The 27847-nt window shown below is 42.4% G+C and overlaps 1 protein-coding gene across 4 annotated transcripts in view; it reads right to left on the reverse strand.

Annotated features, from left to right (window-relative positions):
* Positions 1-461: 461 nt before the first annotated feature.
* Positions 462-27847, reverse strand: part of rasa4 (RAS p21 protein activator 4) — a 29877-nt gene continuing 2491 nt past the window's right edge. Inside the window, exons 2-22 of one of the 4 annotated variants that reach the window (XM_088615626.1) lie at positions 24361-24417; positions 22388-22501; positions 21964-22025; positions 18906-19035; positions 14816-14897; positions 14552-14686; positions 12214-12305; positions 11926-11997; positions 9418-9535; positions 8793-8946; positions 8635-8699; positions 8267-8379; positions 7230-7422; positions 6875-7012; positions 6076-6220; positions 5193-5365; positions 4917-5054; positions 3815-3950; positions 3406-3526; positions 3215-3273; positions 462-2896 (exon numbers count right to left, since the gene is read on the reverse strand). In XM_088615626.1, the coding sequence (XP_088471752.1) occupies positions 2769-2896; positions 3215-3273; positions 3406-3526; positions 3815-3950; positions 4917-5054; positions 5193-5365; positions 6076-6220; positions 6875-7012; positions 7230-7422; positions 8267-8379; positions 8635-8699; positions 8793-8946; positions 9418-9535; positions 11926-11997; positions 12214-12305; positions 14552-14686; positions 14816-14897; positions 18906-19035; positions 21964-22025; positions 22388-22501; positions 24361-24417 (2425 nt within the window). In that variant the 3' untranslated portion in view covers positions 462-2768. Of the gene's footprint in view, positions 2897-3214; positions 3274-3405; positions 3527-3814; positions 3951-4916; positions 5058-5192; positions 5366-6075; positions 6221-6874; positions 7013-7229; positions 7423-8266; positions 8380-8634; positions 8700-8792; positions 8947-9417; positions 9536-11925; positions 11998-12213; positions 12306-14551; positions 14687-14815; positions 14898-18905; positions 19036-21963; positions 22026-22387; positions 22502-24360; positions 24418-27847 lie in introns of all 4 variants that reach the window. The other 3 variants (XM_088615625.1, XM_088615627.1, XM_088615628.1) reach the window with 3 other exon arrangements.

The raw sequence follows: 27847 nt of genomic DNA on the forward strand, positions 1-27847 counted from the left end.
GGGTTGCTTTTTGAAAAGACCATCCATTGTGCCAGTAATGGCTCAATTCCTCTGTCAGACCTCTACAGCTGCAGAAGTTTTTTTAAGTCCTCTTTAATATTCTAGGACTCCACCCGAGATATTGTTAGTGTTATTTAACACTCAATGTATGAGATCATAGTCCAGTTGCATGGATTAGGAAAATATGGTTTCATGGCAAACTGTTGATTGCTCTGCTTGGGTTACTCTGCAATTCACATTTGAAGAGAAATGTTCAAGCTTTAAAATAATTCCCTTTTTTTAATCTACAATTGTAATCTATTCTCTAACATGTGACAGTGTATAGGAGGACTTCATGCCAGTCTGTCCGTGCCCGCTTGTGCTACTATATAGTTGTTAAACCAACTTCTTCTCCCTACCTGCCTACTGATCAGAGAGAAACACTGCAGAGAGCTGGCAAAATTGCTGCTAAACCCTGGTAATAAAATTCAATTTCCAGTAGCTTTTATTGGCCATTGGGTAACATTAATTGGCAACATACAGAAAGCAGTCGATGGCTGAATTACACTGCAGGATGTATATGCACAAGACAATACACTTGAATCAGGATACAAAACAAAGCGGTGTGATGCTAGGATGAACACAGGACATGGACACATTCCCAGGGACACTTCCCTGAAATATTCTCTGTACTTCTGAATGTTAAGTACTTACCTGGGCACCATTTGCATGATTTTTCATATTATTTTGCCTTTTTTCCTGCCCTGTACTGCTACATCAATCTTCAACACCAGTCACTAGTTCTAGGCATGGACCTATTTTTTAAAATATTTTTATTTTTTAAAGAGAAATCTGGGGCAGCAACCCTAACCTGTCTTCTGTGGGTCTCTTCAGCCGAGCATAAGGTTCGTTATCAACACAGATCTGCCGGTGTCTCTTTGCTATCCCTCCTGAGCCTCCAGTTGCAGTTCAAGTGCAGAGGAACAACTTCTTACCTTTAATTGTTGCCACACTCAAGTTTCATGTGATGTCTGTCTGTATACACATATAGTTTACTTTAGTTTTTGTTTAAAAATGCAGCTTGCCTGTTTTTCTAAAATAATTCCATAGAGGGGTGGCACAGTGTGGTGGTTGGCGCAGCTCTTGAATAATAATAATAATAATAATAATAATAATAATAATAAATAATTGCTTACACTTAATATAGCACTGTTCTGGACACTCCACTCAAAGCGCTTTACAGGTAATGGGGACTCCCGTCCACCACCACCAATGTGCAGCCCCACCTGGATGATGCGACGGCAGCCATAGTGCGCCAGAACGCTCCCCACACATCAGCTGCTGTGTGTGAGTAGCTTCTATATGGAGTTTGCATGTTCCCTCTGCGTTTGCTTGGTGTGTTTCTGGGTGCTCTGGTTTCCTCACACCTACTAAACACAAACCAACCATGTAAAATGGCTGGAAAAAACAGCACAGTACAAAGGTATAGCTGACTGATTTCATGGGATATTTGTGTGCCAGTTTGCTGAAATGTTTATGATGTTATGCTCTATTATGCTGCCCCATTCAATTGTTCCCATCTGAATCTCGTATGATAGACTGGCTTGCCATCCAGGATGTTGTCCTGCCTTGTGCCCTGTGATATTGGGAAAGGTTCCAAGCTGCCATGACCATCACCTGGAATAAGCTGATTTGTGATGTTGGACACATCATTCCATATACTATGCATACCACTCATTCAGCACTGAGTGAAAAGATTCCTCCACGCTTCTAAAATGGCCAGGAGTCACTACAACAGTAGCCCAGTAACAGAACAGATGAAGTCTGGCCGGCTGAAAAGACTGAGTCATAAGGGCTAGGAAAGGAACTGTAAGGACCAATTCCATTTTGTGCTCAACCCTCCCTTCTTGTTGTGATTGTAATCGAGATTGTCTATAAATGATTTCGACATGATTTAAGTTATTTCAAAAGTTTGTTCAGCATTTTCCTAAAAATTGTAAAAAGCTTTTGCAAAGCATCCCCATGCCACCTGTTTACGTACTTCTATAAAGTGAGAAAACCGCATAAACCTTATGTCATCCAAGACAGTTTCCCTTTGGCCTTCCTTCTTCATATTTTGCCCACATGACCAGACATAGGTGCCTTTGTGAACAGGAGCCTCAGTATAATCACAGACAGAAACTGCTGGCAAGCTGGTACGAAACATTGTTTGCTGTTAGGAGCAGTGGAAAGGACAGAAACATTTGAGCAAAAGCCCCACTTTTACACCGTGCACAGAACTGTCAGTCATAGATATTAAAAGAAACCCAATAAAGTCCAGTAAATATAAAATTATATGTATCATCATCTATATATAACACTGAGGTGTTCTTACACTTTCTAGCATACACTTTTCTTTCCAGTGCAGCACCAGTTACCCTCTCATAGAAAAGTTGTCTTCTCCAGTCATTTTATTTGCCCTGGTGTGAGGAGGAAACCTGCCAGCAGATCTGACGCCCATGGGAAGTTCCAGCGATCTGTCCTGGGGAGTGTTTAACATTCAGCTGAGATGAGGTGAGTGGGGTGGTTCGAGGCGAGACTTCCACGCTGGAGCCCTTTGTCAGCTAAAATTGAAAGCCCTGGCCTCTTCAGTCCTTTGAGTCTGAAAGCCAAATGAAGATGGGAGGATGGACAATGTCATCGGCTCCTGTAAGAGCCATTTGTATGTGCACAGTGAGCAGCTCCTTCTGGCAGATTAAAATGAAATGTCTGGAGAGATCCCGTCACGTTTTCCACTGTGATTAGACCCATTATGTTTGTAGTTCCAGGAGGAAGTTTTTGTTTTTGGATTGCTCTGCACGCTCCACGGCTGCATGGGCTTCCTGCAGGTCCTGCAGGACCTTGAAGAGCCTGGTGGCCACATCCTGCTTCTCCAGTTCTGCACAGAGGGACAAACGCAGGCCCTGTTAGCAACCCTGGTGATCTGTCTGGCGCAATCTCTGTGCCCAGCTGCTCATCAATTTAACACTTCAGCTTTTAAACACTTGCAAAAGTAAAAAGTCTGTTAAAAACTTAATTGTTAAGATTTATACTCCTGGCCTGCTCTACGGTGCAGGTGCGTTGCAATTAAATCTAAGGTCTTAATAGTTGTGATTCATCTGTATTAGTGAGCCCGACAATATGTAGGTATAATGTACAAAATGCAAGTACACATCGTAGTGCTCAAGGTCTCTCATAAATACCTAGAAACCCTCACCTGATGTAGAACCCTGATCATTACTCTTCTCTTGCTGGATCCTCTCCTGGTGCTTTTCTCTTAAAGACAGAAATAAAACAGGTCTTTGTTTTTGATTCAATTGCTGCAATTAGTGTTGCAAATTCACATTTCGATTTCCCTTGTGGTGGTTCAAAGGAGGGGATCTCAAGGACCCAGGAAGTGAAAGCTACCTCATGGCCTGCTGGACACTCATCAGGTGCCGGAATATGAGCTGGGATTCCAGGTCAGGGTCTAAAGGGTCATTCCACTCCTGCAGAGTGACTCCATGTCGGGTCTTGTCACAGCCCACAGCTGGAAATGGGAGATAACGCAGAAAGATCCAGTGAGGGAGACAGAAGACGGAAAAGAAATACAGAAAGAATAGAGACCAGAGGCTGAGAGAAAAGTAATTATACTGTCTGGTAGATGTCCAAGTATTTCATACATCTCTATTGCCTGTTCCACTCAGCCTGCTTTCCAAATGAGTACCGGGGGTTAATCCTTTCTAGAAATCCACTTGATTCAGTAATACCACCTTCACAAACCATGTATATAGCTTATAGTGCTTATATGGTGCAGATTAGGTGTATGGTGCAGTACCTGTTTTGTCCTTTTGGTGGCAGCAGCTCCACTTGTCTCCCTTATAGATTCCAGGGTGATAGGAGCTCATGGTCTCTGTATTGTGAATGCAGGCCTTCCTTAGGGCAGAGAGCCATTGGTTCAGCTCATTAACACTCTGACAAGACAGAGAGAGATGCATCAGGAAAGAACTGGCACAAGCTTGAGCTTCTTGCTCCCAAGGCTATTTTCTGTGCTGTGTTCACATTGTGCTGAGCTGGTGAAAAAAAACTAGTTTCCACCTCTGTAGAAAAGCAGGAACAAATACATCTAAATCTTCACCAAAAGTCCTTTCCTTGCACATTTTCCAGATATGACGATTCTGTTCAATGTTCAGGATGCACAAAGGTGGTGACTTGAGCACTTGACAGCCTGAGCAATATGAGTAGAAAATTAATATATTTGAAGAATTTATCCAGTCTACATTGATCCAGCAAAAAGGGACCTCAAGCATTCTAGCAGATGAAGCCATTCTGGAGATTAGTTAATAAGCACAGATTGACATTTCTGTTTTTGCTATGCCCCTCTTCTACTCCAAAGACCAGAAACACCCTTATCCCCTTCTTCTGTGACAAGATCAAGCAATTCAAGGTCTCATGCAGACTTACAAAAATAAACAAGTTATTACATTAAATTGAGACTCTGATTAGATTTAAATTAAAACAACTTTTAACAAATTTCAAAGTCAGTTTTAAGAAAATTATCGATTTTAAGAGTACTCTTTTGCCATATTTCATGCACAGTACAAATATAAATGCTAAAAACTACCTAGACTACTTTAACACATTCTTTCTACCTTTAACATGCCATCAAATTGCAGTCCTAAATCATCAAATTCCTAACAAAGGACAAATCTGTGCATTCAATTCAAAAGTCAAAAACAGTAAGTGGGTAATCTGGAAGATACATTTGTTAAATTTAAATATTCTAATGTATTTCTGGACCAAAAGTAAGTGGCACATTTTCTTAGACAGACATTTGTATAAAAGAAAAAAAACGGCCTAAATTTCATCTTGGATGCTGATTCATTAAGATCCTTTAAACAGTGTACTGATGAGGTATAGGGATCAATAATTCTGCTGACCTTGCACATAAGGTAGAGTGTCTCTAGCTGGCCATTGTCCTCACTGGAGATGATCTGCATGACATTGGAGCTGCCAAAGCTCTTCTCTTCCACCTTCTCCACAGCCCTGATCTTCTGTAGGGTGATGAACGAGATCTTCTGCTTGAGAGATGAAACAGACATAGGCTTTGATATTAAAGCACCAAGGTCTCCATCTCCACACTGCTGTAGAACATCGCCCACACATGAAGTGGCACACGGCTGAGAGGTGGAGTGGACATGGGTACATGGGCAGACCTTGGAGTGTTGCGTCCTGGTGTAGGACAGGGTGTCCCTGGCAAGGCTGACGTAGTACTTTTTGAACGGCGAGGCGATGAGCATGCTCTTGTCTTTGGTCTTGTGCAGGAAGAGGAAGCCCTCTTTGAGAATGAAGCTACTCTGAAGACTCAGGCTGTGCTGCAGGTCCGGGTCTGAAACACAGCCACAGAGATGTACGTCATAAAGATAGAGTCTCAACAGTTCTGGACAGATTATCTCCAGCCCTGGTTCTGGAGAACCCCAGTCCAGATAGTTTTATAAGCTACAGTGACAGGAACACTGTCAGGTAAGATGTAGGTGACATCATAAATGAGAATCGCCCTGGAAAGATGAAGGTCTAGAGCCAGTGGTGTTGGTGGAGGCCATTAGTTTGCTTAAATTTTGCAGGGAGGGTGTTTGTCTCTTCCAGTGGAGTTAATGCTACTGAACCTGAACCTGTGAGCTTTTCCAACCACCTACCCTTTACTGACCCTTACTGCCAGAAAGGGAGTAGCAGATGGTTTTCTTAAATTGAAGGCATGCCTGTCTTTTCTTGGAGTCTACGCTTGGTTTTTGGGAGGAAATTAAATTATAGCACAGCCCACATGGCCTCTTGACGCAGTGGGCTGTGATAGTCACCTGTTTCTGATGATTAGCAACATCTGTAACTTAATTGCTAAATTAAGGAAAGGAATCTTTTCAATTAAGAGAGCTCTGGCCTTTGAATGCTGAAGTGTATCACAAGTAAATTATTTAATTGATTAAATCACTTGCTTAATTGGAGCTCTGGGGGCAAGGCTTGGAGATTCCTGATCAATAGTGGTAAGAGAAGAAGGTCCCAGTATTAGGACAGTTTTTTCTGTGCTTCTCCAGCTGTGCTCACCGTCCCCTTCTTCACAGCTGACCAGCTGGGTGATGAAGTCCTTGAGCTGGGAGATGCCCTGCTGGATGGCAGGCTGCAGGGGCACCATCCAAGGCTCCTTGGAACGGCAGGCCAGGGTGTCAAGGTTGCCAATGTTCTGAACAGCCTGCAGGATTGGCACAGAGCACAGCAGTCATTCCCTCACCAGATACTTCCCAGATACTTCCAAAAACCCACCAATCACATCCAGTAGGAAAGAATTATTCTGCTAGATTCCCGTGCAACAGGTATCTGGTAATATTTTTCCCATTGTGTGTATTTTATAGAATAATGAAATATCTATCCATATTCTAACCACTTCATCCAGTTGAGGGTTGCCTGGCAAATAACGGGATACACCCTAGATGGGATGCCAATCCTTTACAGGGTTCAGACAGTCAGACCCGCTCACACTCACACCAGGGCCAATTTCCCCTGAGCTCAATTAACCTGATGCTAACCACTGCACCACCACGCCAGCCCTTAAATAATAATAATTATTACAAAAATAAAACTGTATAAACTCAGTAGTAATACTACTACTTACAGTACATGTTAAAAATGTTAAGTTTTGCTGCAAGCAAGCTTGCATGAAGGAAGTGGGTGCCAAGTAAGTGCATGCTATAACCACAACCCAGCGACTGCCTTCATCAGGGTGAAGTGTTTGGAACAGAAGGCTCTTAAACCAGGCCAGCCAATGTGGCTCCAGTCGATCGGAGGACAGTGTCGGTAGATAAGAGCCGGCGGGCTCCGTCCCGGAGCCAGAGAAGGAGAGCTGCACCTTGGCCAGCAGCAGCAGCGTGCGACTCGTACGGGCGTCGGGGTGCTTCTCCCTCAGGTGGAAGAGCTTGGGGGACATGATGGCCGGCGAGAAGAAGCGCAGGCAGAGGAAACTAGTCACCGCGATGAACTTCACTTTCTGTGGGGACACCAGGCACAACAGCAGGCAGAGGATAAATACGTCAGAGCTCAGTTGTGCCAGCGGAGAGACTAGTCCTACACTCCTCCTTCGACATAACAGTATGACATAACATAACAGAGCTGGTGGTAACTGGACTTCAAAGAAGTACAGAGGGATCTGGTAGATATCTAGGATTGGTACGTGACAGAGAGCCCATCTACCCAGCTGCACTCACCCGGTACTCCTTCTCGGGGAAGTGCGCCTGAACGCGCTGGTACAGCTGGCGGAAGGCGTGGCGCAGGGCAGGGGGGCAGTGGCTGGCAGACAGCATGATGGCATGGAGCAGCTCGGTCAGGTAGGACTGCAGGTGGGTGGTGCTCTGCTGGATCACGTCAGCCTCTGTCTGGAGACGGTGCAGCCCCGTGCACCTGCACGCAGTCAAACAGTCAGAGACACAGACACAGACACGTGCACATTCAAACTGCTCCGAGATCTGATTTCAGCTGGAAGGCCTGACTATTCTAATAATCATGAAACCTCAATGAATAAATGTCCAGATGGTTCAAACTGAATCGAATCCACAACACATTCATGAATTCATGTGGGATCACCAAAATAACTCTTTTGGCAATCTATTCTCACTGGCACCCAAAGTGTTGTCTCTAGCGCTATGAGTGCTGCACTCACAGCCAGAAGCACAGACAGCCAAACACATAAAAATGCACACCATCACACACACCCTGCCAGAAACACAATCAGACAAGCAAACACACAAAAATGCACACCGACACACACCGACACAGATCAGCTGGCTCAACCCCCCCATCCCCCCCTTTTAATACCAACTGACAGTTAGCTAGTTAAAAAAAGAAAGAGACCTGCACTGGCTTAATATTCTTAGCTCAGAGACTGTGCCTTAGTCAGGTTTGTGAAAGTCCGTCTGAAACTTTATGTGATCGTTCTTTCAGGCCCACAACAGGCCACTCTACCGCTCTGCTTTTTCAAAATAATTTGCCAAGCACTGTGGCGAAGACTGATGGGGAAAAAAAACAGCTTCTCAAAAAAATTCCAGATGAAAGTAAAAAAAAAAGTAGATTAAGGTAGAAAAAAGACAAGACAAAGGATGGGAAAGTACTTCCTAGGTGTGTATCCCTAACTACAAATGGCATCGCTGACCTTCATTCTCTACATAACAACATGAGGAGTGTTCTGACTGACAGGAGGCCATCCCGCCTGTCTTCCATGTTTGTTTTGCTGGTAAAAGCTCCTCACCCTGCCTCCTTCAGCTCCACCTTGTTGGGGTCCAGTTCCACGTACTTTTTCTCCTCAAAGACCCTGTTCACGGTGGGGCCCAGAACCCTGTGCAGATACTGCATCCCCGCCACCTAGTGGACACACCAGAGAGTTACACAGGGCTGCAGAGGAAGTCTGCAGGTGCACCTGGCTACTCTTCCACTCATCCATTCTGCCACCCTCTCATCACGTCTTCCAATTCAGGACAACAGAAAGCAAAGTTTTAATTTGTTTACTGGGGAATATATTACTTTAGTTAAGTAAATGAGACCTCTACTATATATATATACCTTTAAGTGCTACACTAAAGCCGACATTAATACCAAGAAAAAAAAAGCCCTCCTTACCTTTAAAAAAGACTCCATAGACTTGGAAGCCAGTGAGTTGCTACGAAACAAGGTGTTTGGTTCACCTGCAAAGAATAGCATAATAACAGCAAAAAGGAGAGGTCAGACAATTGGGTGGACATTTTTATTTGACTCCATGGTATGAACTACTGTCTTACTGGTCTTCTCCAGCTCCAGGGTGAACAGAACGTCCAAGAACTCCAGGGCTAAACCCTGGCCCAGGAAGAGCTTGACGAGGTTGGTGGCCACTTCCTGTCGACCCTCAGCTGTGGTCGTCTCGTCAATAAGCATGATCAAATCTGACCGGTTGCCCTGGGTAACAAAAGTGAGAAACCGCTGAATGGTAAAGACAAATAACTAGAAAGATGATGATGTACACAACTGGCTGGGCCAAGCCAAGGCTACAGATGCCCCAGCCTGGCTGCTATAAGCAAGTTTTCTGTCACAGGAACATAATTTGTTACACTGACTTACTATTCCAACAAGAGTTACTTCTCAAACTACACCTTAGTTTAATTCTCAGGAGGGGGTGAACAGAAATCAAACTAACAACATTAAAGCTGAGAAGACTAATAAATTAAGCCTGGAATGGCGAGTAAGAAAAGTATGCCTTTCTGTCACCCGTTTTTCCAAGCTATATAGTAAATCCTAAAGCAAACAACATTTATTTTCATCGGTAATGACACTGATAATATGACCAGATCTGGCACAAACCAGATGACCTGTACTGGACCATAAATAAGCAGAGTGCCAAGTGGGCAGTGTGTAGGACTGGGCACTCACATTGAGGTTTGTGCCCACAGACTGGCACATCAGCTCGGTGAGAGGCTGGTAGTGGCTGGAGGGCAGGACAGTCTCATCTCGGAGCCTCAGCTGCAGTCTCAGCGATCCCAGAGTCCCTCTGTAAGAGGCACTGCATTACACACCAGAAATCACTAGTTTCGCTCGGTGTACTCTGATACGGGACAACTGCTGACTACTGTTTATAGCCAAGTGGGTTAAAAGGGAAATAAACTGGTTGCTAGAGCCAAGTTCTACGTTTTTTTACACACAGCTACACTACAAAGTAGTGCACTGCTTCGTATATTCCCATGAGAGTACAGTACTTTTACCTAACCATTTGTATGAGTCACACAAGTAAGGCCAAGCAATGTAAAATAGCCAGCGCTGTAAAAGTTCCTGTCAATTTCGAGTACATTCCTGTCAATGTGTCCAAAAATACCTTTTTCTTGTCTCTCTCACTTCACCTCAAAGAGTCACACATGAAAAGCTTTGAAGTGATCATAGTTCAATGAATCCCCATAGTTTAAACATAAATATTAAAAAGATGCCTCACTGATTAGACACTAGAATTTGTATTGCAATTACTACATAACATGCAGATGTCCTTGGTTTTAAGGGGTAGTGTGTTCTAAGAGAAGGCAGCATTTCTTTGGCAAAAAAGCAGCAGTGAATCGACAGACACACAGCGACAGATGGGAAGCTGTTGTAAAACTCCCGGTACAGGAGATAAAACGCAAAACAAAGCGAACCACAAACAAAGCAGTCGGATTGTTCGGATTTCAAACAAGGAGAATGAGGCTCGGACCCACAGAGGAAGGAATGCCTTGCTCAATCAAAGTGAAAGCCTCCAGCCAGGAAAGTCTAAAAGCAAGAACAAGTCTATTTTCTTCTCCCTCCAGCTACTGCACTTGAGTTTCCCCAACATTACTTTCACTGTTCAGTATAAGGGGATGTTTATAACAGTCACACTCTCCTTTTCTAATGCATTTACAGTAGAACACATTATGTGGTGCATACTTTTGTTTTTTTAAATAACCACCTGATAGTTGGTCTTGGTTGACCTAGGTCTTTCAATGCTTTGTAGATTGCTGCTGGTCTTTAAATGGTTTGCTACATCTCCAGCATGATTGTGCCTTCTATCTGCAGCACAGTACTAATTAACTAATAGTCAGCAACTGCCTCTCCACCTCTGGAAGGAGCATTTCCTACTTCACGAGTTGAGATGTAGTTGCATACTTTCCTTGTAGCATTTTTTGTCAGAAAGACTGCAAGTGAGAGGATGCCATTCGGTAGTCGGAAATGTATTACTCATTTGTAAAACAACATTTTAAAATTTAATATATTTTTTGGAGAAAGGAGTTTAGAAATAATTATTAATATTGACAACCTCCCCTTAAAACCTAGGACACACACAAAGCTGGAGCACAGTGGTGTTTTTAATAATGTCCTGAGCACTTCTAATGTATTATTACTGTGCCCTGTAGTTATCTGACTATGTTAAAGTGCTTGTAGACCTTTTGTTTCCATTAAAAAGGCCCAACTAAAAATGACTGTGGATACAAAATATCAGAAATTGAACTGATCTGTTGGTTCAAGTCCTACTTTGAATACAGAAGCAAAGGCCCAGGTTCCTAATAAAGAGAAGATGCTGTCCACTTAATCTTTCAATCCTCAGGATTTTCTACCATTGTAAGCTCTAAATATAATACATGGACCCCTGCCTGGCATTATGATTATGGAAAATTCCTTTCTGTCTCTCCTTTTTTAACATAATATTTTAAGCCTCTTGTTTATAACTCATAAGACCTCCCACTCAAGAGATGAACTATTTATTTTGTTTGAAAAGGAACGTTTTATCAGCCATTCCCTTGTAATTGTCATTTCAAGAACACGGCCTGTGATTTAGAAACCTCCACTCAGACTTTCCTAACAGGAAATTAGACTCCATACTCCTTGTCTGGATAGCAATCAGTATATGACTCATGTATAATGTGTAGCAGCGCTTTTCTTTAAATGACCATGACTGGCTTTTCGATTGAACCATGATGTGACCAAATTTTCCAGTCAATAAAAAGGAGAAGATCCAGGAAATAACAAGATGACTTTCTAAGGCTTTGCTCAAGAGTAAAGCTTCCTTTATTCCAGTTATATATTAATTAGTAGTCTAATCTAATCCCGCTGTAACAAGTTATTTCCTTTCGTACTGAATATACTTTTGAATTCAATATGGCGACACTCAAAATTGAAACTAGGTTTGATAAAAACGTCATTCCAAAACTATTTGGAATAGCTGGAGTTGGCACATCCCTAATGATTGTATGCTGTTATCCATCCAAAAGTCTGTATCTGCATCTAGCTCTGTATCAATCATATCATAGCTTTAACAGTGAGGATGACACCACTCCAATCTCTTCTGCACTTGACTATATTCCTCGTTTTTTGCTGTATTTTGAAGTGGGCGGTCCCTTTTATCACTAAACCTACAGGGTCGACTGTAAGAACCCTCACCTGTTACATAACTCGCCCCCTTTGCTGTTGAACACTAATCTCTTCTGAGCATCCACATTACCACATGATCTTCTGTGGGAGGGAAAAGGGGGATTTTAGAGCTGGTGAAATGGATTTTCTTTTCCTGTTAGCATGTGGAAATGCACAGATAGCCAGAAAGAGAGAGGAAAGGGAGGTGAGCTGGTGTCTTCCCTTAAATGTTGGGTCATGTTGGGTCATGTGATTAACTCCGACAGGGAGCTGTTGCCCAAGTCAGAGGTGTGATGTGCAGGCAGTCCGAGGACTCACTCGTACTGGCTGTGCTTGGGTTTGTCTGGGCTCAGACGGAACCAGCCCTCCACCTGCTCCGCGGACTGAAGCCTGTTGATGTTGAACAGCACCTGATCCAAGGGAGAGTAACACAGAGTCATGCTCAAATAACACCAACTCAGAGGAAGACTAGCTTTTTAGGACATCCCCCTCTTCCAGCTGGAGCTCTGCTAAAGTTTTGCACTCTGCTATTATCTCTTATTACTCTTAAATATAACTGAAAGGTTGTGGTTTTATGTTACACAAAACACATTAGCAAGGTTTGTCCTAGGTTACTAGAAGGCCACTGTTAGAGTATTTCAGATCTTCAAATGTAATGTTATAGTCAGATCTTGATGTTTTATACACATTGCTCTCTTCACAGAAGGCTACAGAATCCCACAATAACAAGTGAACACTGCAGTCTGAAACCTCCTTCTTAAAGCACTGTAAAGGTTTTGAAACATGTGTTACCCCTCCAAAAACATATACTGTAGGTATATACATTCAAACTGCTCTGGCCTTATACAATGACACATTCTGATGGTAGCTTGCAGATGGGAATCCCCTACCCATGCATATTTCAAAATTCTGCAGGCATGCTGGCTGCTACTCATTCTTTATTGATGAGGGTGCAAATTAGGCTCCAATAAACTTGATTTATTTACACAGAGAGAGCAGTAAAATCCTCGTGTCCATACTTTACTTCGAGGCTCATCGGAGTGTGTTCTGGTTTCTGTAATGTTACAAAGACCCTGAATCACAAGGCTACCCTCTAGCAATGCTGGTAGCTGTTAGTATGTCCTCAACAATTAGTGTAAAGTACCTTGCTGAAGGTTCTAGCAGCAGTGTGTGGAATACGCACTTGAACCTAAAATCCTCTATATTTGCCTTTATTATTGCTTCGCCACATTTTCTGGAAGATGTATGCGATGTCTCGGCATTACTGCCTCTTCAGTCTCAAATGATTTCCATTTTATTTTTTTAGTTTATGTGTTTTCTACTTGCATGCAAAATCCTGAACTTATCTACATAATATAATCTACCAGGTGTTTGCTCAGTCCTGATTTTTATCTAAACGTTTTTGGAAATTCTTTTACGGTTTTTACAGTGTTCACTAGCCATCTTAATTTGGTATCATCTGCAGACTTGACTAGTTTGCCAGTACCAGAACCTACATCACTGTTATGAATAAAGAAGAGCCCAGGAGGCTGTAAGGCCTACTGTAACGCTGAGAGCTGTGAGAGTTTGATCACACCCTATCTTTAGGGACGCTCAACCAATTTTATGTCCCTGCTTAGGGGATCCCAGCCACACTCAGCTAGTGACATGAGCCTGGCTCAAGCTCATAGAGTTCAACCTGGTATGGTTGGACCACTTGGGGAAGCCCCTGTTTTCGTATTATAAGCAATTCTTAATTCTATCTGTTCTGGAATCTGCAGCTTCTGAAAAGATGTATCCAATGAGAAATATACAGGCGAACAGGACACCTTGCTGAAAAAGAGCTTTAACAACACATGCTGTGCATCACTGCCCCAGATCTTCAACAGGCCATTTCAAAAAGCTTTTTCTTTTCATGCAATTGCTGGCTAGCACAGAAAATAAGAAAGCAAAGAGAAACGGCAATTGAGAAACCATGAATCACACAAACAATAGGAAATGCAGTAATGGAAGTAAATGTCTCCCTTTGCACAACAGTTGGATTCACTTTAAGTGCTACGAGCTGCAGAATATTGTAAACATTGCACTGCAGAATGTAATGATTCATCCAATATATTTATTTAAATATATACAGTGGCTGTATAAAGCTCACGAGTAACAAGGTTCAAATATTGATCTTGAATCCAGTTTTAAAGGCTCATCAGAACAAGAAGCTCTCTGTCCTTCTGTCTGTGTTCCTCTGTCTTCCCCTGCTCTCTCTATACCTGCCTGTTTTACGCTGTGATCCTGATTGACACTTAATCATTTACCCAGAACTTAATTAACCAAAATAAACTAGCATGTGCCACAACTAAGTAAACACCATAGTTCTTTCCTTTGCTTTGTACCTCCTAGAACATCACATGTTTACCCTGGACAGGGTAAATCATTATATCTAGATTCTTAAAGACACTTCAATAGTTAATTCCAATAGCTATGAGAATATTAATACATTCTGAGGGCACTGTATGCATCAGGCTAAAAGAACTCATTCTTGGCAATGTTTGTATTTGATTGAAATATTCACAATCCTGCAAGGTATTAAAGTAAAATCAGTGCTGTTCTACAGAACCAACAGTAGAAGGAACAGAGGACCAGTAAAACAGAGCACACTAGATCCATCGAGACTCTGCCTCACCTTGCCCAGGAAGTCATTCTTGCTGACCAGATCCCAGTCCCACACTTCCACGCTCAGAGGGGTGTCAGCACTTGCCTCGTCCAGGTCAAACTCGAAGCTCTCGTTCCAGCGAGGGTAGCAGGACTTCTTCACAACCTGCAAGGTACACCACACCACAAGCACACCGTAGGCCTCAATATTAACAACCATCAATGTCTTTTCAGCAGATCTTCTGCCCTGGGCTGCTCTACAAGACGGGAGGCTATCTCAGGAGTGCTAACTTACCGTGCTCTCATGTGTTTTGCCATTGTAACGAACTCTTACAAAGGGGTCAGAGGCTCCGTTGCGATCCTTTCTGGCCAGGTCTCTGTTGGAAGAGAGGAATATGTACCCACACATTAGAGGATGGATGAGATTGGAAAATAAAGCACCTTACATGTAATAAAGAATGTTTTTCAACAGCTCTGTAACACTAACAATCTTACTTCCTATACTTTTATTATATTCTTACCTACTGTCCACTGGTATGTATTATGATAATTAAAATCATACTTTTCTTCTATAGTATCTTGATACATCATGATGCTTTACAAAAAAAACAACGAAAAGGAGTGGGTGTACATACATTAATACCCTGCGCCGCACCTGCTGTTCGCTTGGATAGAATGGATGGATGTATCAAGTGTCTGTGATTCTTTCTAAAGACGAACAGCTTGCAGATTTCTGAGTACAGCTTTATTCTTTTTCAACAAACTCATTTATTTTTTAAAACAAGGTCCCCAAATCTCTTTAACTTCACAAGAGGAGTAAGCACAGATGGCACCTAAGCTTTACTTTGTGTACTATGACGTGATACTAGAGCGAGAACGAAGCAAACACTCTCTGAGAAATGCAGTCGGGTGATCAGAGTTTGTTCGTCCTGTCAGGAAGCCTGATGCTGCACAGATCTGTGGGCTGGCTTTCAGACCAGAGTGTCTGGCAAGTGAAAACAGGAGATTAAAAGAATTCCAGAGACACACAAGCCAATCCAACCACAGCAGTGGTGGAAAACTATGAGACACTTGCAGGTAATTGACATTTCTTCTTGAGTCTCTCGGATGGGGGGTTCATCTTAAGTGCCTGGATTTCTATATTCTATAATCAGTGTTGTGAGTATATTCTGAATTTGGTGCCAAGCTAACATCCCCTTCTGGGGATTACATGGAGAAACACAGGAAGGAGAAGAGCAGCCCCAGTGCAGGCCTTGGGTTTAGAAGTGCATACCAGCCAAAGACAGAAAGAAGAGCAGAGAAAGAAGAAAACAAGCAGCCTCTGAGGTCCTGTTCCCAGAATGGTGGGCAACCAACTACTGCAAGAGCTCATCAGTGTATCGCCTCTTCCTGTTTACTGCCGCTAAGGTGAACCGACTTTACATTAAAAAGAGAGTCATCTGATCTCATTAGGGCTCGCCTGATAATGGCAATCAGTGCCTGAGTGAGTCATTCACTAGGCAGCCTCCTCTGCCAACCGCTGAGCAATCGATTGAGAGAGTGGAGAACCGCATCCCCTCCAGTGGCTGGGAGCCTGGCAGTCAGAGTGCGGATCTGTATGGCGCAAGATGGCGCTGGAGATATTCTTCTTTGGCTCAGTGGACTCCCAGCCCTCTGCTGTGAAAGTGAAACTCTTTTCCAGTAGCCACGAACAAGGGCTCTTATCTCAGCTGGGAGTGGGTTTGCATAACCACTGGGTTTCCTGTATTTGTTTTTCTTTGCTGTTTGTTCCTATACAGCATTGCCATCTCACCCAACGTTTCAAGCCTGAGCATTTGTCTCAAGGTGGGTTTTAAGATCTAGACACAGTGGTTAGTCACATATCTGCCAAAAACCATTCAATAAGTGTATAGCTGTAAGACAGTCAGTCCCAGTGTAATATGCAAACTAGAATAACTTAAACAATGTACATAACCATTAACAGTCATTTGCATCTGATAAGGATGTATTAAATGTTAAATGTATTTGCTTTAGAATTTTATTTCCACCCACCAAAAGTAATCAGGGAACAAGGCAAAATACAGTAGGCGTGAATACTTATTCATTCCTTTATGTACAGTATAAGATGATCAGTTCAGAGATTTATGTCAAATTATCCGAATGTAGTGCTTAAATGTGTATTAATTAACACTTGCAACTGGTTGCTTTTTGAACCCAGGTCTCATAAATTGTGTCTCTTATGTTGAGAGTTTATTGGCTTGAGCTACTTGTATTTCAAATGGAAACAAAACCTTTTAAGGCCTCCTTTGCCTTGAGAGTTCATTAGCCAAACTCAAAACTTGGCAAAGTGTTTTCGTAGATGGTTAGAGCTTTCGAATATGAAACCAAATAAAGGTTGAAGGAAAGGTTTCTGCAAGAAGAAACAAGGAGTTATGGTACAAGCTAGCTTCAGGAGCTCAGACTTCCATGATGTTCTATCAAAACATATTTCTGTAAGCTTCCTGAACAGACAAGGAACAAAAGTAGCAAAAATAAATTTAAAACAATCTGTCTCAACCGAGATTTAAAGGAGAAAGTTGGAGGCCTGTGAGAGAGGAGGGAGCCACACTATGAGTTTTCATTAACAGCCCACGTTTCTAGTGGTTACACAACCACAAAGCTGTTTAACTCCCCAGATGCAGCAGATGGTTTTTAAAACCCCGTAGCACTGACTGAAATAGTGGATGAGCTATGAGATTCCCAGGCCATTTCTCTCAGGGAGGAATTCTGTATCCTTACTCAGATTTATGGGGCTATCAAAATAATAACCGCTAGCCAAGACCTTAAGCAGAAGGCAAGACATGAGCTCAATCAGTTATATACAGAATACTGTCCATAGTTTAACATATGGACAGATAAAAATGATCTATTGTAACAAAGTCACAAAGAACAATATGCAACCTGCATGGGACAGAAAAAAATTATCATGATGTCAAAATATGAGATAATTGGCTTATGTACATAAGGTATCATCGGTACCAGCTTATTCACAGAGGAAACTTATTGTGCTGTTTCTTTAGGAGTCTTAACCCAAGAGCACACATAATTAAGTTACACTACTTAAAAGAAACGTCACTTATTTTCAGCCCCTAAAATACTTGGAAGTAATTTCCACAGAATATCCCAGCTTTTCTCTTTGTTGTGTCTGAAGTAGACGTTGGGAGTCCATTTAGAAAATTCTCTTTTCAAAGTATTGAAAAATTCCTTGGAACAAAGTGCATGAGTATTCCTGTTCAGGGAAAACAATTAAGACACCTTCTGCATAGCAACACATGCTTATAAGCTTCCTTTGAGGAAATGTGCATAAGCAGATAGGAAGATTTTAAGTTATTTCCAACACAATGTTTTTCTGCTTTATCAGCACAATCTGCAACTCATTAAACCTGAAGTGTTTTGAGCTTCTACACTATGCATACATTTCCTGTTTCCCTGCAGTTCGAAATTTCTGTTGTAATGTGAAGTTTAAGATGAACACAAATGTATCAGTTGGCTGATCATCTGAATCTAGTAAACGGCAGAGGGCAAAACATTTTGAGTCGCTACAGCTGGGTCAGAAATCCACAGCAGTAACGTTTCTCAGTCTCTGAGGGAAACTGAGCAGGGCAGCGACTCCCACGCGCAACTGATCACACTGAGGTGGAGAGCTTCCCTGCCAGGAAGGGTACAGAGACCGCACAGCAGCCCACTCCTACACTAACTCTCACCGCTACACTCCAGCAGCAACAGTAAGTGCGACTTCAGCCTCAACAGTAGGAAAGGGCCTCCAGCACTTGATTGCTCCACTATAACTGACTCTACATGAACTCCAGGTAAGGTTACCAACACGGCAGTCCAGGAGGAAAAAGTCCCTTTTCCCCTTTGACTCTGTTGTCTCCTGGTAGATACAGTATGCAGCCCATTTTTAACTTCAGCTTTTAGGAAAACGCAGAAAGCTTTTAGGAGGGCAAAATCTCTGAAAATCCCCCTGTGAGGTAACACAAGTGGAGAACCATACAATTACACCAAACAGTACACAGAATCATAACGCACAATCAGTACATTATTGCTTTTTAGTGTGCCTTTTTAGTGTATATCAGATTCCACAACTAGTTTAGTCCAGGGTAGCTCCTCAGACTATTTGGAAATATCTGAACATTTATTGGACCAACAATATATAATATAAAACATAGGAAAAATATTAAAGCACTATGCCCCAGTTCTGTAGGCAGGAACAGTGATATACTGATAACTATTACAAAATGTATAATTCATAAGAAATTAACACTGAATTCTCAAAATAGACATTCTGTGTTAAGATATGCTATATTTAATTCTACCTTGGTTTGCTAAAATGCTTTATTTTAAGGGCTCAGGGAGGTCAAACACACCTGGCCTCAAAGACCTGACAGCGAAGTTTTCGGGCTCCCTGGTCCCCCAGCACTGCAATTTGCAAGTGGATCTCCCCTTGCACCTCCTCATCCGGGTCGATCTCAGTCAGACTCACCCAGCCGTCCAGCCCTGAGATCAAAACACAGTTAGGACACAAACACTAAGCTTGCGATAAGTATGAATCTGTGAAAAGCACAAGTATTGGGGGAAGTGAAAGGGTTTGTGATTTTTGCTGTGTACTAATAATAACACTGAAACTATAATACTAAATGTACGGAAGATAAATCTAGAGGGGTGGCATGATAGCACAGTGGTTACAATTGTGGTTAGCTGGTGAGCTGATGTGTGATGAGCGGAGTGGCGCACTATGGCTGCTGTTGCATCATCCAGGTGGGGCTGCACACTGGTGTTGGTGGAGGGGATCCCCATTACCTGTAAAGTGCTTTGAGTGGAGTGTCCAGAATACATGGAGACCAAATCTTCACGAGGGACAACAACATTCAATGATTGAATGCTTTCTGAATGGCTGGATTAATTTGTGAGAAAAGCTTGTCTTAACCCCCTTGGTTAATGGGCAGCCTAATGGCCACAGCACAAGGAGGCTTGAACCCATTCAGACTGAGAGAACCAGCTGGGTGGAGATGGGACAGAGGAGAGATGCTTGAGACGAATGCGAAAGGGGGTATTTGAGATCAGTCTACATAGTTTGGTGATACTGGTGATTAGGTGCAGCTAGGTAAGACTGACTTGTCGTTGTTATCCCTCCAGAAAATAGTTAATAACTTCCATTTAGGATCCAAGATCTATGACAGCAGAGCAAACAACCTCACCACCATTCTGCTCTACCTCGTATAAATAACGTGTTTTGGTTACTCTAATGCTTTGTCACCTTACAGAAAAGCATCAGCCAAATAAATTAAAAAATAATAATGAACAGGCTCTGTACATGGGTGGGGTGATCGGAGTTTCAGAGTTGTCTGAGTCTTCCATTAAAAATGTTCAAATGAAATGAGCAACTTCGCCCACTCACGCACACTGGGTATGACCTTTGGTAACTATGAGCGCCAGCTATCCCCAGCTGGGTGCCCTTCAAAAGGGCACACCTGCAGCTCCACCATCTCCGTTCGCAACCGGCGCTTGTGGTAACAGCTGGATACCCTGCTAATATGACCCAGCTCAAAAGGGTGACTTTCATACAGTAGTTTACTGTTTCAAACAAATGTAGACATTTACTGTATGAACAGGAGAGTGTTTTTAACACTACAGGCAAGTCAGCACAGTGAGGACCCTGTAATTTCAGATAAAACAGCAAAGTCAAAGAGTTAATTTTTCAGATTAGCACATAATCTTATTCTTATGTGTAAACAAGTGTCTTTAGTTAAACTGGAAGAGCTGATGCATTAGAGGTACATAGCACATAGTGGAATTAATGACATATGTGGCACAAATCAGATTAAATTAGGGGAAAAACAAACATTTATCCCAGCCAGAGACACATTCACACTTCCAGTCAGCACCAGAGGGATAGCTGTGAGCATGCCCTAATTCTTCTCTTTCCAAACTCGTCACAATATTGGATGTCCCCACTGTGGCCTGAGTCAGTCGGTATGTCAGTCCCAGCGTGCAGGAATCGTTAGGTCAAGATCTGACACTGCTGCTTCCTTAATCCCAGTGAGTCACCACTTCCTAGCCTTGTCAGCGACGGTTACTCACTCAGAGGTAAACGCGAACAGATTTAGTAAAACTGTTGTTGTTTTTCTGACGAAGTATGAGCACCGTTATGTGCATTCAGTATCACCCAAGATAGTCCCCTAATTGAAGTGACCTTATAATAAACCACAAGGGTGTAAAATGACTAGCTGTGTATTACAGTTCAAAACCTTCAACACTGAATCAAATGTGGGCCTCTCACATCCTCAAATCCTCAAAAGTGTGGGCAAAATCAACAACATGGATTTGTTCAGAACAAACAGTGAAACACCAACAAAAGGATAACCAGCAGAAGTGCATTTAAAACTGCAAACAGGAGGAACCTCTTAACCCAAAGGGTTGTGGGAGTATGAAACAACCTAGACAGCCATGCTGCTGAAGTCGACTCCCTGGGTTCCTTCAAGAAGCGGCTGGAGCAGATATCTGATTGAAAAATGTGCACCTGGGTGCATAAGAAAACCTTCTGTCAGATTTTCTCACATGATACCAGATTTTTAAAGACAACTGTTGGAATAATACAGACTCTGCATAACAGAGACATACAGTAAGTGGCTCAAGGCACTGAACCGAGTTAAGGAAAGGTCATGCCGAATTTAGAACAGTCTCTTCAATTATTGCCCTGTACCACACAGGATGATTCAGGGAAAATGGATCACTATACTTCTATTACCTTAAGGTCTTCAGTAGGTTATCAATCCTAATTATATGCTTCAGACTCAGAGAAACTGGATGATTTTGCTTGGAATGGGGCTAAATGAAGCCAACAAAATACTCCAGAAAAGTTTCAAATAATTCACCCTGCCAGCCTCCAAAATAACAACACAAATCTCCAGCCATATGCTTACTGCTTCTTCCAATTTTGGCTAATGGGTGAGCTGGACCCTATCCCGGCAAGCAATAGGAGCAGGGCAGGACACACCCTGATCGTTACACCAGTCCACCACACGGCACGCACACACACACAAGCATGCAGACACTCACACTAGGGCCAATTTCCCCGATCCAATTTATCTACTTGTGTGTTTTTGGACTGTGGGACAACACCCCAGGAATTGAATCCAGAGCCGCAGAGCTGCAGGGCTGCAATGCTAACCACTGCGCCACACTGGTGACCAACACAAAACTCACATTTGGTAACTGGAACAAAGCAAATCGCATGGTGGGCACGAGCACGGAGAGGCAGATTCTGGAGCTACTGAGTCATCCTCCATAATCCACAGGATAGCTTAATGACACAGGTGAAGGTACATCTTAATGAGGCTCTTGGGTCAATAAGCAGTCAAAAATACAGGCTGACCCAGTGGCCTTTTCTAAGCGTCTTAAGTTTCTTTGTCAGGACGTCCTCACCTTGCGGCTTGGCGGCCAGAGCTTCCTTTGTGATGGACACCTTTCCAATGACATCATCTCGGCTGGAAGACAAAATGAATCAGATGTTTAACTATCACAGTCTGGGTACCTCTAATTTAATGTTTATTAAATAACTATTGCTATGTTAAATTAAAGTGTCACTACACTAATTTAAAAAAAAAGGCAAAACAGTAGGTTAATTGTGAAGCTGCTGTCTGTGGGACTAATCCTGAACACCTCTAAGTCAGAATCCTCCCTAATGGTAAGATACTCCATAAACTACCACACTGCAGTGGTTTTCTTTTATTGTTTATGGCCTCCATCGTTATTTGACAGGTTACATCACAAAAACCCTGCTCAAATGCCCTCTGGTACAACGCTCGGCTAAATCCGAGGAATCGGTGGCCAGGGGTGGAGGCCGTACCTGAGGGAATCCTCATCCAGAACGTGGAAGGACACTGTGTGAAAGGATGGAGGAAGGTGCACATTATATTCCTCGCCCCAAAACGGAGAGAGTGTCTTCCAAATCGTCGCCGTCCTGTAAGGAAGAGAGAGAATGAAGCTGGTTGGCAAATTGGAGAAACCGCCTGCAATGGCAAAATTCCACATGAAATATGAAATGGTGTCGCAGTGGCACAGTGGTCAGCACTGCTGCCCTACAGCCCTGGGTTCCATTTCTGGGGTGTTGTCAGTGTGGAGTTTGTATGTTCTCCCTGTGTTCCTGTGGGTTTCCTTTGGGTGCTCCAGTTTCCTCTCACAGTCCAAAGACATACTGTACTGGCAGGATAAGTGGCTTCTGCAAAGTTGGACCTGGTTGGGGGTGTCTGTGCCTGTCTGTCCTGTGATGGACTGGCCTCCTGTCCAGGGTGTACCCTGCCTTGTGCCCTTTGTTTTCCAGGTTAGGCTCTGGCTCGCCCCTGACCCTGTACTGAATAAAACAGTTTAGAAAATGGATGGATAAAATATCAAAGAGAATAACAAATGCCTTTGATTACTAAACCATGGTTTTCTTCCCAGTGTGAGCCTTGACGGCACAAAGCTTGGAATAAAGGGGAGAACATCTGACTCACAGAAGTTGGCCCAGGAGGACAACTGTGGTTCAGACCTCTTCGTCAACTCTACACTGTACCTGCCACACATAGTCCTTGGCCTGTCATGGGGGCTCCTGTTGTCTGGTGGCACAGCCTGGCTTTGAACCTGCGATTTTCCCAAGCGGCTGTGGGATCCATGCAGAGCTATGGAAGGACCTTGTCAATGGACGAATCCCAGAAATAACACTAACAGTCACAGCCACAAGTTGGAAAACTTTGGGAAGCCTGAGCGCATTTATCCAGTTTTCCACTCAAGTGAACATGCCAATGGAAAAATTCTGGTTTTCAATCTTTGCTGTGGGGAGGTCAGAAAAGGACATGACATATCTTTAATCTATGCCGATAAGTTATTAACAACCGCACTATGTTGTATTTGGCATTTAAACAACATCTTCACCCCTTTCCAAGAAAGCAGTGGTTGAAATGTTTTTATTATCTGTTTGTTCAAGCCATGGCAACTCAAAATGCACAGATGCAGCTTGAAACTACATTCCAAGCAGCTTTTTCATTAAGGAATTAATGTCTACTCGTAAACTTTCATCATAAACAGGATCAATGTGGAAAAGACCATGAATGGAAAAGTCAAAATGTTATTAAACCATTTAGTACGGAATCTACCAGCACACTCTAGTTAACATTAGCAAACAACACAAGTAATGCCCAGAGAGGTCATAAGTTAACCATTAATGAAGAGGGAGTGTGTTTTTTTGCTTACTTTGTTTGGCTCAAAGTTTAATCAGCACAAACTGCTGAATTAGTGTTTTTCATTGTTGAGTGTGTGCTCATAGCTTCATCGACCTAAGAGCACACCTCTAGGGAAACATTCTTAGCAGGTGAAATATTTTATTTATTAATTGACCCAAGTACAGTGTAAAGTGTGAAAACCAGAAGCATAGAGTAGAACAGAATAGTAGAAATAGTCTAGTAGAGCTCAATAATAAAGGGATAGAAAATAACCTCACTCAGACAGCACCCCAGGGCCAGAACTGAACCCATGATCCCACCACTGCAATGCTTACCACTGCACCATCACACAGCTTTACCTTCTTACATTAATTCTTAAATGAAATATTCAAAAGCTGATGAATTCTGATAGATAATTTAAATATATTGTTTTATTTCATTTAGGAAACATTTTTCATTGATTATGTTGCTACCCTTAATTCAGATCTAATTAAAGGCACAGGAAATTCTATGTGAGAACTGTATTGTGCAACTAGATTCACCACACCACGAAAACCAAGGAAATGGTGAGTTTAGGCATCACAACAATGCACACAAACCACATCCCCTGTCTTACACTTACCTTATAATGGCCTCATTATCGATCCGTACAACACAGTAGGGATCACTGCTCCCAGTGCTACAGAGAAAACAGACTTTAATGAGAAACTGGTCAATGGTCAGTCTCGTCATTGTCTTTCGTGAAAATCCAGTTCCAGTGGGGGACACTCACAGTCCAATAATCAGCTCAAAAATGTTGTATCAGTTTTTGCCAAAGTATTAAAATCTGATTGGTGAAGCAGTTAATTTTGACTACAGCTATCAAATGAAACACAGGGCAAAACACAGAGATCCATCTAGTAAATTTAAAAGTGGATTTATTTAAAGAATGATACATATTTTTCTCACTTAATGGAACTAAACTTTTATTTATGACTGTCTGATGGCTTCCACCAAGTGCTAATTTCGAGCTAATACAACTGCACAAAAAAACTAAGAGGAACTGATGGAGAACAAAATGAAAGGGATAGGTTTTTGTTATTCCTGTTAGATTTCTGCTTTTTCATTTAGACCTCACAGTCAAATGGCTGATGACATGAATCACTTCTGACTGAAAGCAACTTAGCAACACTATAACTGGTGTTCAGACAGCTGGGAGCACAACTGTGAGACAGTATTCTGAGTCAGCCTTCCAAAGAGAAGAGGTGCCTACTTCCAGAGCTCACAACACACATGAAAATACTCATTTTCTGACACTCCGTCAAGTTTCCTGCCTTATTGTCAAGAATCAAGCATAAGGTTTCAAATCTCAGCAGAAAATAGTTCTAGTGACACTTAACGCTATTTAAGGCTCTGGGCATATACACAGCAAGCTGGTTGTAAAAGAACATATTAGAGAATATGATTATATAAATCATATAATATAATATATTTTCACAATTTAACCAACCAACCACCCAACCAAACGATCGGCTAATTCATCAATTAACCAATCAAATAGCTCTTTTATACCTCTCCAGGTCCCTAAACGCACCCTTGTTATGAGGCTGAGCTCACCCATGATGTCAGGGCTGTGCTGGAGTGTGTATCCCTGATAACCCCTAATAACCCCTCATCTCAGTGAAGACACGCAAATGTTATCTGTGTGAATAGTTTCCAATGAATGGGTGGGGCAAGTCCAATGTACTGCCCCACAACTCCACACAGTTCACTCACTCTTTCCAGGCTTCTATCAGCTATTAAAATCAATAGAACATTCAATATTGATAGAGTGGTAACACATTTAATTTATAAATATCTATATCTAATTTATTAGTATTTTGTATTTGTGTAAAAATATTAATACATAAACAATAGAAATAAACAATACACTAAAGCATTTTTAATAAAGTAACACCAGAAAAGGCAACATTTCCTTTCTGTACCCATAGGTTTTAATCATGCCAAAAACTACTTTTAAAATGTATATAAGATGCTACCCTCCAGTAGTAGTTAAGCATGAGTATAATATTACATAGGTAAAAATAACAGGAACTGTTATAAACAGATGCTACACTGTAGGTGTGGGTGGACTTCATCTACAAAACTCATAGCCAATATGAACGAAAAAACGGTTTTGCAGTTAATTACTTAATTCAAGAATAGTTTTTCAGCAGATATGTTGGTTTCCAATATACTGGTAACTGAGTCTCCAGATGTGGTAAGCCCCATGGGCACTGGGCTCAGCTCAGCCAGTCTCTGCTTTCAACCCTCTTTAACACACAAACTGCACCGTTCTTACAAATGACCCTTCTTGCTCACTGGCTCAACAGCAGTGAAGGAAAGGTGAGTTGTCTTTTCTGCCAGGGATTCTCTGGAGGGTGTTGCTACCAGTGAGATGATGGCGAAGTTTAGCATCTGGAGAAAAGGCTACTTTTCAGATCTCCCAGGAACAAAGTGACGGTAGCGTATGGATCTCACTTTCCGGGAATGTGCGGAAAGGGCACCTGGCACCGACTGTACAGTACGTGTCTCCACTCTGAGCAGTGGGAATCAGAGCGGCCTTTGCAGCCTGGCAGTTCAAAGTCAGACCTGGACGCTGCTGAACTTCACAGCCGCACCCAGGACACCAGACACTGCTCCTCTAAAGCCCCAGAAAGGTCAGCCCAGGGAGGCAGGCTCTTTCAGCTCTCTCCCCCTGTCTCCTCTTTTCTTCCCCTACCCCCGCTTTCCCCTGGCTGCACAGAAAAAGGCAGACTGCATCATGTGTTTATACATCAAACTCGGGTGAAAAAATCGCAGGCACTGCCCTTGGGTCTGCAGTCATAAACTCCAAGAGTTTGCTGTGCTGTTTTCTGAATGAATCTCTTAATTAAAGGAGCAGCTCATTAGCATTCACAGTTCCACATGCACCTTATTCCTGGCTGGTTCTCTTTCTTGTCCCCATATCGCAACACATAAATCCAACCATCCATTAACCCAGTACAGGTGTGCTGGGGGAGCCGGAGCCTAATCCGGCAAGCAACTGGTGCAAGGTGACATACCCCCTGGATGGGATGCCTGTCCACTGCAGGGCACGCAGACACTCATACCAGAGACAACTTTCCCAGGAGCCAATTAACCTACCAGTTTGCCTTTGGACTACAAGAGGAAACCAGAACAGGTGATTTGCACATACGTACAGCAGCTTACAAAGAAGACAACATGTCTTCAACAGAGCAAGTTTATCGGCCAGGAATAAAACCTTTAAATGGTGCTTAACACTTATGCTATGCTCTACACCTACGTAGAGCTCCCTACGTTACTCTCCACTTTTGGGTCTGCAAGATCTGTATGGAGCTGTTTTATATCTTTACTTTCTTTATCTCCTAAACTTCAAATAATAGTTAAGACTATTATTTAATGGGAGCAAATTATGTTTGAGGAAGGAAATGGACAAATAAATCAAACAGGACATGCAAAACAGGATATGAAAAGTAGTGTAAAATGACACACCAAGCAAGTAGTGCTGATTTAGACACATCCTTTCACCAACAGCTCAGTGACATACTTCAGGCACTTTGGTGTAAGGCCCCGAGAGTCCAAAAGGAAAGCAAACAGCTGATGTTCCTTTTTTTATGGAAACATTTGAAAATAAATCGTTACCACTTCCACCCCTTGAAAATGTATGACCTTATTCATGATGACAGTTTTTCATTAACTCCACAGTTAAAATGGTAAAGGATTTTTTCCGAATAACGAACTCAGTTACCTAAACTTATTCCGGTTTAAAACAAAGGTGTCCCTTGTTTTCCCTGGAAAATGTCAGTTTCACAGGATTCCACATAATAAAAAACACTGCATCTTAGCACTTCCAACTAATAGGACAGTATTTCTGATGAAAAGGATGATTTTGCTTATCAGTGCCTTGGAAGTGATGACATGCTTCCACATAACCTGACTCGCCTGCACACAGACTGCCTGAAGCACAGCCTCATAGAAGTAGGGGAAGAACCTCCCTACGTCTCATTCCATGTCTGTTGAAGAGTCTGGGAGAGGGATTGTAAATGCCGCGTTTCTCCCCAAGTGAAATCTTATTCTTCTGGGATGTG

Source organism: Lepisosteus platostomus, chromosome 22 (genome assembly GCF_059453375.1).
Source record: "Lepisosteus platostomus isolate fLepPlt1 chromosome 22, fLepPlt1.hap1, whole genome shotgun sequence".
NCBI lineage: Eukaryota > Metazoa > Chordata > Actinopteri > Semionotiformes > Lepisosteidae > Lepisosteus > Lepisosteus platostomus.